This window comes from Plectropomus leopardus, chromosome 22 (genome assembly GCF_008729295.1).
Source record: "Plectropomus leopardus isolate mb chromosome 22, YSFRI_Pleo_2.0, whole genome shotgun sequence".
Lineage (NCBI taxonomy): Eukaryota > Metazoa > Chordata > Actinopteri > Perciformes > Serranidae > Plectropomus > Plectropomus leopardus.
In genome coordinates this window covers 23135068-23150055 of record NC_056484.1, presented here as the reverse complement: position 1 = coordinate 23150055, position 14988 = coordinate 23135068, and the positions used below count along the sequence as shown (strand labels likewise).

General features: G+C 38.0%; 1 protein-coding gene across 1 annotated transcript; it reads left to right on the top strand.

The window, feature by feature from the left end:
* The first annotated feature begins 9306 nt into the window (after positions 1-9306).
* On the top strand, positions 9307-14804 carry prl2 (prolactin 2). Its single transcript, XM_042511674.1, has 5 exons — positions 9307-9328; positions 10171-10358; positions 11755-11862; positions 12643-12819; positions 13984-14804. Exons 1-5 carry the CDS (start codon positions 9307-9309, stop codon positions 14176-14178), a joined length of 690 nt encoding a protein of 229 aa, XP_042367608.1. The 3' UTR covers positions 14179-14804.
* Positions 14805-14988: the final 184 nt, after the last annotated feature.

Genomic DNA, 14988 nt, shown 5'->3' with positions numbered 1-14988 from the left:
TGTGTAAAGAAAAAAAGTTTCAAAAATGACCTGAAAACAAGCATAAAAAAGAATAAGGAGTAAGATAAATTAAATTAAATTAGAAAATTAAAACATTAAACATTGTTAATACACACATACAAAAACACATTTCAGTAACATTTCTGGACATTTCCCCAGTTAAAAAAAAAAACTTTCTTGCAAAACAAACCTCACTGTCATGTGAGGCATATTTTGCTCATTGTCTTTTTCCCCCAAGTTTTAAAGAAAACCAAATAAATTTGCTAAAGTCTCAAAGGTTTTAATGCTTGTGAAAGGCGTCTGAACACAGCACAAGAAAAATGACGTCAGTTCAGGTTTCAAAGAGTTAAACAGTGTAACAACATAAAGTGTTTGTGAAGGAACATTATTGTTTTTTATCTGTTATTTTGGTTGTTTTTTTAGTAGTTTTTTATGCTAATTATTTTATCATGTAGTATTTATTTGTTTCAAATGTAAAGTGCATTGTAAATAAAATCATCAAAATAAAAATCATTCTTATTGTTATTATTATTATATCTTCAATCCTAGATGGAGCCTTACTTGTAGATTTTTAAAAAAATGACAAAAACCTTCCATAAAAAGAAAGCACTTTATCTTGGATATAAATTTTGTACAAATGCTGCAAAAAGCAGCAAAACTATAGCTTTTACATAACCTGATTACATCACATGCTCCTTCAGAGTACAGTGAAGACATGTCAGCTGTAAATGGAGCTCTCAGGTCACTGGGTTCATCCTGATGAGGCTCAATGTGGACACACGAACTGCCCTGATGCTGCTGGCTGCTGATTTGTCCTCAGGCTTTTTCTTGACTTAAGTATGACACATGCATGGCAAAAACTGACAGGATGCAGCACATGAAGCTGGAGAAAACACATCACTGACTCCCACATCAGCAGCACTAATTCCCCTCAAAAGAACATGATTTGTTTCTGATTTTAAGTTAAGTCAATTTTATTTATAAAGCCCATTATCACAAAACACAGTTTGCCTCACAGGGCTTTACAGCATATGACATCCCTCTGTCCTTAGACCCTCACATTGTCTAAGGAAAAACTCCCCCCCAAAAACCTCTGTAACAGGGGAATCAATGGTAGAAACTTCAGGAAGAGCGACCGAGGAGAGATCTCTCTTCCAGAACGGACAGACGTGCAATAGATGTCATAAATAACAATGCAACTTTTTAAATTTGGATTTTTGTACGAGCGGGGGAAAGAGGAGCGCTTGTTTAACAGCTCTGTGAGGAGCTGTCACATTCCATTCTGAAGCTCCCATGTGGATTTGCTCAACTTCAGTGATCTCACCACATCCACCTTCCAGATATTATCAAAATCTGCTCCTAATACTAAATTATGTCATGAAATTGGTCTGTGTAAAACTAATGTACATTTTGCTGTGTGATCACTCCAGCTGTGATGCAGTCAGTACATAATGATGTTAGAAAAAGTTGAATATTTGCATAGTCTGACTAAAACTGGACCTTTAAAGTACATGTAAACACGTTAGTCTGACTGAAATCAGACTAAATCGCATTTCTCAAAGTTGGATCAACACACCTAGATAATGCAACTGGAAGTCAATTCCAATCCCTCAGTGGTTATTGATAGAGACTGTTCATTATTTCTGAGGGGCAAAGGGGTGCTGCAAAACGGGTCAGGCATTTAGAAAAAAAAGTAAGCACTGAGGACGGACTTGTGCTTTTAATTTTGGCTTAGACAAGGGACAAATAATTCGAAAAGGTTGCATTTTATATTTATTTTTAAATGAAAAAGTCACAACGTAGCCACCCCCTCCTCTGATAAAGTACAGTCCCACAACACTGAGACTAAGGCAAAGTCATGTCCTACTATGGACTGGACTGCAGCAAAACCTATGTTTGCCACCTTAAAAAGTCTATCAGTTCACTTTATTTGAATTTTATGGTCTCTTTACCTTCCACAACAGCTGATGGAGGCAGCAGTAGAGCAGCAGCTCCAACATTCAGTGGAGTAAAATAATGTGACGTTTTTGATAGAATGGCTTCAAATCCCTGTCAGTAAGGGGTGTCTTACGGAAAGCGCTGAAAATATATTAAATATCATGTACACTTAAACTGATATTGATTTTTTTAAAGTGTATTGAAACTAACTAATGAAGGCAGAGTCTGCTCAGTACAGTCTGATTATATGTATGTGTTATTGTGAATAAACAGTTTGTGATTTGGTCTTTATCATAGACTTTATAAATAATAAAGATTTATTGTAACTAGCTGAAATGATCTCCACCAGCTGTGGAGGAGTCAGACATACTTCATCAATAAATAGATTCTCCCCAGCTGCTTGTATACTGAGACAAGGACAGGAGTCCAATTAAATGATCTGATTGAGCAATAACTGTGACTCCACTAAACTGGGAAACACACTGAAAAAAGTTTCATGACTGCATCCTGTACGGTTCTGATGTTACTGTATAAAACTCTCTTTTTTTAGTGTAAGAAATGATCCACAAATTGCAAGAAATTCATCGATTTTAGAAAATAATTTTGTAAAAAGCTAGGATAAAATATCTGGGGATGAAAAAAGGAAAAAAGCCAAGGAAAATATATATTTACAATGATCATAACCATCCTTTTAAAAATTATGTTCAAGGTAATTTCCTTTTTTCTTTTTACTTTCCTTTTTTTCTTTTTTTTAAAACCAATTTTCAGGTAATTTTCTTGTACTTCCCACTAATTATTTTTGAAAAAATTTGGTTCATTTTTGTCCTCCTCCAATGTTTTTTGAAAGAAATCAAAGGGTTTCAAAGGGTTAAAGGACGGGTCTGTTTCTCAAAAACTAAATAAAAGGCAAATAGAATGGCATTTTTTTATTCTAGGTGTCATAAACAAATTACTAAAAGGGTGTGTGGATGCATAGGCCCCATGATCACACATTAATACGCTTTTTAGGCTTTAGTGAATGTTATTATTATTATTATATAATTAACATTATTATTTTTCAAACAATATATGAAGGTTTTAGCTGGTAATAATAAGAATATAAATGTTTAAATGATGTTATGATATATACCATGAAAAAATGTTGCTATAATCAAAAAGGCTTTGTTGTAAATCAGAAATACAAAGTGAGCAGTTTTGTTCAGGGCAGTGACAGCAACACACTGCCGGAGGCACCGAAAGTTTCTGTGATGACAACGGGCTACTGCTGCACGTGCCTATGCTGCACGTTCACACACACACACACACACACACACACACACACACACACACACACACACACACACACACAGGAACTTAGTGTTGTTGGGCAGATGCCCTCATGTTGTCACATTCAGACTGACCTGCAGGGTAACAGGGTGACTGTTACAGCCGTTCATGCCCTCAGGACAGCACCCACTCGGGCTGTGGCCTTTCACTCCATTTACAGCACGACTCCTCCGCTGACTGGGGCCACCACACTGACACAGAGTTTTCTTCATTAGTGTTTAGTTTCCAGGAAAGTGTTTAGTTTCCTAGTTTTCCAGGAAATAAACACACACCAAATCAATAGCCTCCAGCACTTTGATTTGTACATGCATAAAACAATCTCTCTTACTAAACCAGGAAAAGACATGCAATGACTAGCAATTTTTATTTTCTCATATTCAAATTAAACAAACATACTATGGTCTTCAGAAGACATTGTCGTATATTCAGCATCCAAAAAACCACAACAACAACAAAAGAAAAAAAAAAAAAAACAAAAAAAAAAACAACCCACCCATCCCACCCATAAACTAAGAGGGGTCGACCTTCTATCATATGACTTATTTCTCACTCTGTTAACAGAAAAACAATGCGGATGGATACCTTAGGAAACACTGTATTAATAAGATCAAGGGATCAATTGCATTAAATGCTCCCAAAAATAAAATTTTTAAAATAAAAAAAGAAATAGACAAATAAATAAAATATAAGATACAATAGAATAAATTAATAATAAGAAATAAGAAAGAAAATAATAATAATAATAAAAATACTTATAATGGTAATAACAATAACTAACTACATAAACTATGTGTCTTGATAAAAGAGACTTAACCTGATTTCACTTAATCTTTACATTGACCTCTGTATGTTGTAAAGGTACATGCCCCATTTCAGGAGATATTTTTCTATTTTGTCCTGCATCCTTTATGACATCCATTCATATGCAGCCACTTTTCCCAGTTCTGTCATCCACTCCTGAAAAGGAGGTTCTCCAGGTTTCTTCCAGTTCCTGAGGATGATGTGTCGACCAATCTTAATTGCCGTCTGCGTCCAATATTTCAGTGGTTGTGAAAAGGCAGACAATGCAAGTATATATAACTTGGGACAGAATACAGAATACAAATTGTCTTTTGATGACATTGACAATGTAACTGTGGATTTTCAGCCAATATTGATTAATCTTGGGGCATGACCATAGCACATGTACCAGTGTACCTTCACCCATGCAGCATTTCCAACAAATAGCCGAGTCCTTTAAGTCTGAAAAGCCTACTCGGAGTCCAGTAAGATCTATGTAGAGTTTTAAAGTGGATAAGCCTCACCTTTAAATCCACTTGACATTACCTGTGAGTTCCTACAAATATTAGCCCATTCTTGTTCATTAAATGATGCCCCTAGATCCCTTTCCCAGGCTAGCCTAAGCGCTGATACACCTCCATCCCCTTCATATTCCATCAGCATCCTATAATATTTAGTTTAATTTAATATTTAGCTGTTTCATGACCCTGTCCCAGTACCTGAAAAATTTTATCCACCTTATCTGCTGGCCTTCAGGAATGTACTCCACAAGTCTTTTGCAATAGATGGTGTAGTTGTAGATATCTCCTGAATTGTGAGTTAGGTAAGTCATATTATAATATATAAAGTCATTGAATGATTTAAGTATATTAGTATTGTATAAATTCTCCAACACAAGGATGCCTCTTTCAACCCACTCCTTCCAGATAAATGTTTTTTTTATTAATAATTAACTTAGGATTTAACCAAATACTAGAAGCTCTATTTAAATATGGATCAAACTCTATCAAACCTGAGACCTTTCTCCAAATGCTTTGAAGGTGAGTTATGACTGGGTGAGCCAATGTGTGCTTAGAAGGTTTGGTGGACAAACAATTAAGAAGAGGTAAAGGAGCTAACACAGACTGTTCAATACTGAGCCACAGAGGGGCTAAAGAAACTTAAAAAAATATTAAGAACCAATCCGCTTCTAAAGCCAGATTCTAACTGTTTTTTAACGATTTCTAGAGCAACTATAAGAGGGAAATACTACAGTGTTTCTTTAAAGGGAGATCAGTCTACTGCACTGTAATCAAGGATGATTAAGAGTAACTGAAATAGTAATTTTAAACTCACAGACTACAATACCTGAACATAGGTGTGTTTAGGTGTTTAGTGGACCGAACACATGAAAAGAATCTTTTAGAAAAGTTTTGTAACCAGACCCAACAAGAAAAAGATCTTGGAGTTACACAAAAGATTACAGGAGTTACACTAAAATATAACTGAGAATGGCAAGTATCCAGCTTTTCTCATAATGAATTTATGTAATGAAATACACAATCAAATCACACATCACAAAAGTGTGTGTGTGTGTGTGGATGCATATGTAATTTAGATAGATAGATAGATAGATAGATAGATAGATAGATAGATAACATTATATGAATATACAGAGTGCAGTGTCATCATGGGCAACACTTTTTCTGAATGGTTTTCCGACCGTTCTGGAGTGAAATAGGGCTGTGTCATCTCTTCTATCCTTACCCTCGTCACCATGGACCGGATCACAACCAACACCACAGCGGACAAACCCAGAGGCATCCAGTTGACCCTGTTCTCCCAGCTGGAAAATCTTGACTTCGCAGACGATCTTGCTCTCCATTCAACTAACCACCCCCACATGCAGGCTAAAACTGACAGACTCCACAACTTTTCCAGACAGGTCAGATTCAACATCAACACCTCCTACTCCTCCACCACCTACATGAGCAGCCTCATCAAGACAGACAGTAAGACCCACAAATGCTTCCACTATCAATATACGCATGAGACTTTTATCAACAGACAAAATATTTGTACGTAACATCACATGCTATCATAGAGTACATTTAGTAATTTTACACCTATCACTATTGTAATATGACTTGCTATTGTTACCGTTATTGCTGCGTATCTCTCCCCGTCTGTCCCGCTCTCTTTCCCTCTCTCTTTCACTTTCTTTTTTGTCGTTATTATGATTTATTTGTTATTTATGACATCTATTGCACGTCTGTCCATCCTGGAGGAGGGATCCCACCTCAGCCGCTCTTCCTGAGGTTTCTTCCACCTTCCCACCCCAGTTACAGGGGTTTTTGGGGGAGTTTTTCCTTAGGCGATGTGAGGGTCTAAGGACAGAGGGATGTTGTTTGCTGTAAAGCCCTCTGAGACAAACTGTGCATTGTGATAATGGGCTTTATAAATAAAATTGGCTTGGCTTGACTTGACAAAGACATCAAAACAAGAATGGGGAAAGCTCAGGATGCCTTCTCCTCTCCATCTGGAGATCTAAACAACAGCCTTAAAATGACAATGTTATATAACAGCAAAGTAAAATCTGTTCTGCTGTACAGTTCAGAGAGCTGGCAATAGTCAAAACAGACATGAGCAGACTGGAAGTCTTTCATAATGGATATTTTTATGCTTACTGGAGATAGTATTTCAGGCAATTTGAAAAAGCCATATTTCACAAAACTGCAATGGAAACACTCTTTTTGCATTTACCCTGTACTCTGCACAGGTAGCCTTTTTCTAAATAACTATGGCTATGTGCTTGTCAGAAAGAACTGGCTCCCTTGGGCATGTGCAGTAGGAGCTAAAAGAGGTGTTATTGCATAGCATGACTCTTAAAAAGTTGTCCAGATCATCAGGAAGTTTTGAATCCACAATTTTTCTGTGAAATCGTGGACTACACCTCCCAGAAATCCCTCATACTTGGCCGCTCATAAGGGGCTTGCCTTTCCATTATGGCTCCATAACACGCCTATGTGGCCTTGGATTGGAAATAATGACGGCTAGTACGGTGGCTGCAATTAAAATAAAGCTGCTGATATTCTGAACATCCATCGCCATACTTCTTGGAATATTATCACCGGAGGAGAAGTTGCATAACATTGCAAGAAAAATCCTCTCGCACTTTTGTGTATTTCGAAAATATTGCTTAAATTTTGTGCAAATCTGTAATGAAAACACACCTATTATCCTTATTTGATGTGCTTGGTCCAATAACATTTTGAAAGTCTAAAAGAGCAACAGGATAACTCCATTTTTTAAAGTTAGCAAAGCGCTTAACCGGAAGTCAGTTGCTCAGCAAACAAAGTCTCTACCTCTATGGGCCTAATATTGCTTGACGATCTTTGTAATTTTACACCCGAAAAGTCATACTTTTCATGCTTCATGCACCACTGAGCAACTTTCGAAAGACTGAATTAGGCCCCGCCTTCAACTCTATCTCCGTTTTTCTCTATTCATCAATGCACCTCTGCTGCTACTGATAATGAACTCCTATTGGTAAATTACTAGACCTTCTATGGCCTTCTCCTGTTTTAAAAAAACTGCATTACATTTTTCTTCGCTCCTTCTTTTTCTTCTTCCCTATGACTCATTATTAGGCAACAGATGATGCCGGACCAACACGTTAAGATGAGTCAAGCTACAATACTTGACATGAGGCCAAGGGGCCCAAATGTACCTTGTGAAAGAGATGTTGTATCCCAACGGATACATTTTTTTTGAGAGTCCCAAACCACATAAAATTATTTTTTTCACTATTATTTGATTCATACGGTCCCATACTATTTTGGAAGTCTAGAAAACTATACAATTACACCACTGTATGCCCCTTCAAGTTAGCAGTGCACTAAACCAGAAGTTGGTTGCTCAGCCAACAAAGTCTTTCAACCTCTATGGCCCTAATTATGTGGAAGATCTTGATCATTTTACCCCTGAAAAATCAAACTTTTTCTGGCTTCATGCACCACTGAGCAACTTTGAAAAAACGGAATGGGGCCCCGCATTCAACCCTGTATCCAGTTCTCGTCAGAGCTCCTCTGCTGCTATTGATGATAATAAACAACTATTGATAAATTACTAGGCCGCCAATGTTTTAAAGAAGATTTGGTTACATTTAGTTTTGATTCTACCACTGTCATTAGGAGTTCTACCTTTTCAGTGTCCTCCAAAATACCATCAGGCAACAGATGATGTCTGACCAACGCACACATAAGACTCAACTGATCCAAGCTACACTACCTGACATGGTACCAAGGGGCCCAAATGTACCTTGTGAAAGAGACATGGTATCCCAATGTCAAGTTAGCAGAGCGCTAAACCGGAAGTTAGTTGCTCAGCCAACAAATCTCTACCTCTATGGCCCCAAAAGTGCTTGAAGATCTTGGTAATCATACACCTGAAAAATCAAACTTTTTTGGCTCCATGCGCCACTGAGCAACTTTCAAAAGATTGAACGGGGCCCTGCCTTCAACTCTGTATCCAGTTCTCTTTATACATCAATGTCCCTCTGTTGCAAGTGATGATAATACACTACTTATGATAAATTACTATGTTATAGAGAAGTTTGTGCTACATTTGACTTAGATTATACCACTGTCCTTTGGAGTCCTACTTTTACTAGTGTCCTACGACATACTATTAGGCAACAGATGATGCCTGACCAACACGTAAAGATGAGTCAACTGATCCAAGCTACACTACTTGACGTCATTCAACTGGCTCTCTGGACATTGTGACCGCCATTGACTGCTGCTCTGCAGTGTCACTCTGAGCTCCTGTAAACCTCATTCACTCTCCACTTCCTGTTAGTGACTGGAGTGCTCCGAGTGACCTTTCCTGCATGTCACTTCAGGGCACACGGACGTTAATGACAGGTACAGGAGACGCCTGCTGAGTGGACCCAAACTGTCAACGTCACACGTGTCGGACGTACTATCTGGTGACGCTTTGTGGGAGTGACGTCTTAAGTTGATGATGTCATTGCTCTCGTAAACTGCCTAAGGATAGTTCATTATGATAGTCTCACTCATTCATACCGACACACACACACACACACACACATACACTTTGTATGACAAGACACCACCCCTCCTCTCTCCCTCTCTCTCTGACATGAAAGTGTAAGAAGGAAATGGTGAGTGAAGACCCTCATATGAAGCTGCAGGGGTCTCGGAGTACAAAAGCTTGTGCACCCTCGGACTCTGAGAAAGGAGCTCCTCCGCGCCCTGCAGGATGCCTGGACACATCAGATCAGGTACATATGACAGAATTTGAACTTTGCATGAAGAAAGAACTTTCTCTGCATGTCAGTCATCATGTTTTCTAATTTTCCCCAACCTACCATGTTTCTTTATGGTAGGTTTACTTTCTTTACTTTATTTTTGTTTGTTTTATTTCAGTGTCAATAACACAGGGTGACTGAACACGAGACAATGTTAAACATTCCTTGATAGAGGGATTTTCATTTTATTCACCATTTTCATTTGAAGGTAGAAGAAGGAAGGTAGAAGGTATATTAATTAGTCATTTTTTAAACCAAGTTTAATAAACTCAGTTGCTTTTGTCCTTGATCCTGCTACATCTTTGGAGGTGAAGGATGAGTTGATTAAAATCAGCAGCTACTATGAAAATTCGATCCATTTCCTTAGGCATGTTGCTGCTGGTGGCATTAATCCATTACATGGACTTGTTTCAGTCTCTGGATTCTTGTGGGCAAAGGTGCTTTCCTCCAGTTTACAGTTAGAATTTTTCTAGCAATGAATAGGTATTTATGTGGCATATACCTCTGATCTTTTCTTGTTACATTTTGTGGAGCTACTTCCAGTACAAATACAGGGGATCTATTGGAATGGCAATTTCTTTTCATCTTTTCAATCTCCCCTTTTATATCCTGCCAAATATCCGGTTCTTGATTTTTCAACTTGAAATAACTGGTAAAAAATCAGCTTTAAAGATCTCAAAATGCACACACTTTCTCAAAAGATGACATGACCTTATTTCAGTCTAAAGAATATGATTCAGACACTGGTTGAGTATTTTGGGTCACTGTATTCAATGTTTTGTCTTATTTAGTTCTTCCCTTGGTCTTTCTCCTAGTGTCTTTTGTGTGGGTGGTGTTGGTGTGTCTGCTGTTGTGCAGCAGACTGACCAGCGTTGGTTCAGCACCCCTCTGTACCAACGGCCAGGCTGGGTGCCACGTGCTCTCCCTGGCCAACCTGTTTGACCGGGTCATCCAACACTCAGCCAGGATGCATGGCATTTCAAATGACCTGCACTCCGAGTTTGTAAGTCTCCTCTCTGAATTTTTTCTTACAGTATTGAATATGTTTGATCCTGTAACAGGAGATTTATGCTACTGTATAAATAATATATATAATTAAATTTATAAAATCTCCTATTGTGCCATTTTGAACATGTAATGAATTAAGGAAGGAGCATTTTTTGCATTATATGTAAAGTTACTTGCCAGTTTATTAGATCCACTTGTCTAAAACGTCTAAAAGTGCTAATCCTAACCCTAACCCTGACAGCTGACTGAAGTCATATCAAAGCAGGATATAACCACAATAATACTTGGATAACATCATGTTTTAAAGAAGATCTACTGAATGAAATCATGTTTAAAAAGTTGAATTTACCAGATAAAGGCATGTTTAAAAGGTAAAATCTACTGGATAAAATCAGGACTAAAACACCCAAAGAGCGGTGGAGTAAATCATGATAAACAGTTCATTCATTTGAATTAGACGATGGGAGGTAAAATCATTTCAAATGGGTAAATATGCACAAAGACAATGTGTTTTTCTCTCTTTATTGATTTTTATTTCAGTTGCATATGAATTTATTCGGAGACCTAAAGGTTGTGCATTGCCAGGTAGCCGAGGTCCAGTCTACTATCAATGGTAGATACCATCAATGGTAGACTGGACCAAGAAACATACACTAATATATAGTGTAATGGGAGGAAAAGGGTTTTAAAAATAAAAAGGCTGTGTGCTGGTCCTACTGCTTGGCTGAGAGGTCAGCATATAAAAATCCTTTCCCCACGCTTAACCCTACATCCAATGAATCCTCCTTCATGAAGGTTCAAATGTTGAGTTTGTGTTGAAGCTGTTTCAGAGAGCTCTTTCGTCAACTGTACGATGATTCTGGAGATAGTTTGTGCTGATGTTGATATCATGATATCATGTTTTCTCTAGGTTGTCTTACAGACTAACTAACAACTCCCATGTAAATTTACTGTTTTTGTCAATGGAGCCTGGTGGTGGTGTTCAATCAGCCATCTGAAAAGGTTGTCTGATGAAGAGGTTAAGTAGTAAAAATATGCAAAATATATCGTACACTTAAACTGCTGTTAATTTTTATTTTAGCGGGTGTTTTTTAGGTGGCCAAAAATGAACCTTTGCTCAGCACTGTTTGGTTTTATGAATGTTACACCAGGGTTTTCTACCTGGAAGTTACTGTAAATAAACACTGAGATTCTGTCTATAAATGCGCATGAACTGGAAATGTAGTACACACACACACACACACACACACACACACACACAGATATGATTATTTGAAACTGCAAGCCATTCTACTATTTCATTCATCATCTTTTTACACTAGCTGTAGTTGGCATTTCGCTGACCTCTGACCTCTGACATTTCATTCCCGCGTCCTTGTTTGTCTTGTCAGGAGCAGTACTTCCTGCCCAGTAAGAATCAAATCGGCAGGGTCGGTCGCAACTGTCACACCTCCACCATCTTCACCCCAAATGGCAAGGAGAACGCTCAGAGAATGGCGGTGAATGAACCTTTACGAACACTGTTTCCATTCAGTGGCATGCACTTATCCCTTGTATCCCTTTAACCCTCTGAGACCCAGAGTGACATCACTTTTCTTGTGCCGCTTTAAAACGCCTTTCATGAGTACTGAAACCTTTGAATTCTGAGAAACTAGTGTGATTTCTTCCAAAAACCAGGGGAAAATGACAATAAGCAACTTGGTATGAAAAAACTGAAGATATAGAAAATTATTTTTAAAAAGCTAGGGATAATGTCGGGGGGGGGGGGGGGGGGGGGGGGAAAAATATTTAAAAAGACGACAATTACCTATTTTTTTTTTTTTCCTTTTTTCAACTTTCTTTTTTGTTTTTATTAGTAAATTTCTGGTGATTTTCTTTTATTTTTTAGGTTGTTTTTTTTAAAGTAATACTATATTTACAGCTAAACATCATAATTACATATCTTATTTTTAAGCATTTCCTCTTTAAAAAAAGTTTTTAATCATGTTTTTTTTGCTTGTTTGTTTATTTATTTTAACTTTTTCTTTTTTTAGGTGATTTTCTTGTACGTTTTGCTTATTTCTTGCGAACTCTTAGATTCATTATTTTTGTTGATATTCATGGCCTTCGAAAGAAGAGGAAGAAATTGAGCCAATATGTTCAGATTTCAATGAATTTGCATCTTCCCAAACATCCAATGATGGATAATGATACCAATTTCACCCTACCTACTTAGACTTACAAAGGCTAGCTTGAGTTTGAACTGACTATGTGTCCACCGTGTCCTGCTGTCCCTGCAGAGAGAGGAGCTGATGCAGGTGATCCTGCAGCTCCTGGTGGCCTGGAGGGACCCTCTGTGGCATTTCCATCAGAGCATGGCTCAGCACGACTTCAACAACTTCAGCTCCAACAAAGCTCTGGAGATGAGCGACATGGTGCACGAGCTGCGCAAAGGTGTGGAGAAAGTGGCTGAGAAGGTGCAGGACCTCTTGTATTTATGTCAACGTGAAAATGTTTAGTTAATGTTTAGTTCACATGAGCCGGACTTTAAGTGCAGAGCTCATTGCAAAAGTCTGCAGCTCAGAGGGTGACGAAAGCGTGTCAGTGTGTGTAATGCAGCTCGCAGGGATGCAGTTTGTGGTCAGGTTGGGTCCTTTTAGTGACGCAGATGACAGAGTCCTGACGTCACGCACACAATCCACACAGCAGCGTCCAACCTGACACGACCTAATGTTCAGACTCAGCCTAAACACAGTCAGTCTGGACAGGAAGTGTCCTCATTCTGAGCAACCTGCCAGCTGCAATGCTGTCTTTTCTTTCTGTTTCCTCTTCATTCATTCTTTGTTTGTTCCATCTGTCCTTCCTTTTTCTCTTCCTTTTTTTCTCCCTTTCTTTCTCTTTTCCCTTTTCTTTCATTTCTGTTTAATTCTATTTTTTCCTTTCTTCCTTTATTGATTTTTCACACTATTTCTTTCTTTCATTCCTTCTATTTTTTCTTTTTCTTTTCATTCTATGTTTATTACTTTCTTTACCTGTATTTCTTCCTTCCTTGTTTTTGATTTTTCTCACTTTTTAAAAATATTTCTATTTTTTCTTTTCCCTTTGAAATGTATTTTTTGTTGTCATTCTTCTCTGCATTCTTTTTTCTTTCTTTTAATCTTTTTTATTTATCTTTCTCTCGATGTCTTTCTTTTTCTTCCATTGTGTTATTTCCTTTCCTTGCTTTGTTCTTTTAATATTTCTTTTTCTTCCTGTTATTTCTTTTTCTTGCTTTTTTCTTTTTTCCTGTTTTTTTCCTTTATTTATTTTGTCCACTCTCTATTTTTTCTTTTATTCCTTCTATTTCTTTTTTCTTTCTTTCTCTCTTTTTACTCTCATATCTATTTACCTCTTTTATTTATTTATCATTTATTTTTTTAATTCTTTTGTTTCACTTTTATTCTCCCTACTCTTTTGAGTCAGTGAGGTTATTGTGAATATTTTGCATAAACAGTTTTGGAACTGTACACTAAAAAAGGTGAAATAAACAATGGGTGAATGATAAAATAAATCAATAAACAAATTCATGATTTAAAAAAATTCTCCGATAGGATCAAGAGGGTGACCAGTGTGTGTGTGTGTGTGTCCCCTCTGTGGTCCAGATGCAGCTGCTGGGGATGATTAGTAACACTGTGAGCAGCCTGGCTTCTCCAGAGGATCTGTTGCCAGCCGACAGCACCGAGTGGCGCCTGATGAAAGACTACGACCTCCTCTACTGCTTCCGCCGAGACTCAAACAAGGTCCAGAACTACCTGAAGATCCTCAAGTGTCGCATCGCCCCTGAGCACGGATGCTGAAGTCCAGAAAACGATGCAGGCTGCGTTTAACTCCGGAAATACCAACGCATGGCAACGGAAATACTCGGGTCAGAGACTACGCCGACGATGCTGTGGTTTCTATGTGTGTTTTCTATCTACAGGAATGTTAACTGATATTATGAGTGAAGAACCCAAAGACTCTACCCATCCCCCACCTTCATGCCTGATATAATAGAGTGTGGACAAACATGAGTATGAACAAGGATGGAATGAGTGTAACACGTTATCATAGACCTCTCTATATCACATAAAATATAATACAGTATCAAACATTTCAAGGAACATGGATGCAATGTTTTTGTTTTTGTCATATCTGCAGAGGTGATCGTCTGAAGTTCTGCTAGTAAAGGATTTTCACACAGTACTTGCTTATGTACCATGTACATTGAAAGTTGCTGCTTGGTTGCGGTGCAGTCGTGTTGAGGGCCATCAGCACCAAGAACGATATATAGAACCTAACTCAAGTGGATGGCGGAGTCCACACTACAACTGTAACAACAACGAAAGTGGCCAACGGTATTATCTGGGTCACTCCCAGAGTGATTTCATGAACGATAGAAATACTAACAGCAGATCAGAATCTGTCACGTCGTGCATAATATCCCTGAATGGTTAAACTGCAGCCTGTTTTATTCAGTGCTCTCTCAATTTTTACTTCCATTTACCATTAGTCACTTCGCCACAATAACACGGGCAAATAGAGTCCAGGTTTGAAAATGTCAAAGTTACCCTCTACGTTAAACTTAGCAACGGTTTGCAATAGCAATGAATATATGGAGCATGCAGAGA

Coding starts and splice junctions, on each gene's coding strand:
- prl2 (XM_042511674.1), top strand. CDS start 9,307: ATGCCTGGACACATCAGATCAG. Junction 11,863..12,642: donor AGAACGCTCAGAGAATGGCG/GTGAATGAACCT, acceptor CTGTCCCTGCAG/AGAGAGGAGCTGATGCAGGT. Junction 12,820..13,983: donor TGGAGAAAGTGGCTGAGAAG/GTGCAGGACCTC, acceptor TCTGTGGTCCAG/ATGCAGCTGCTGGGGATGAT.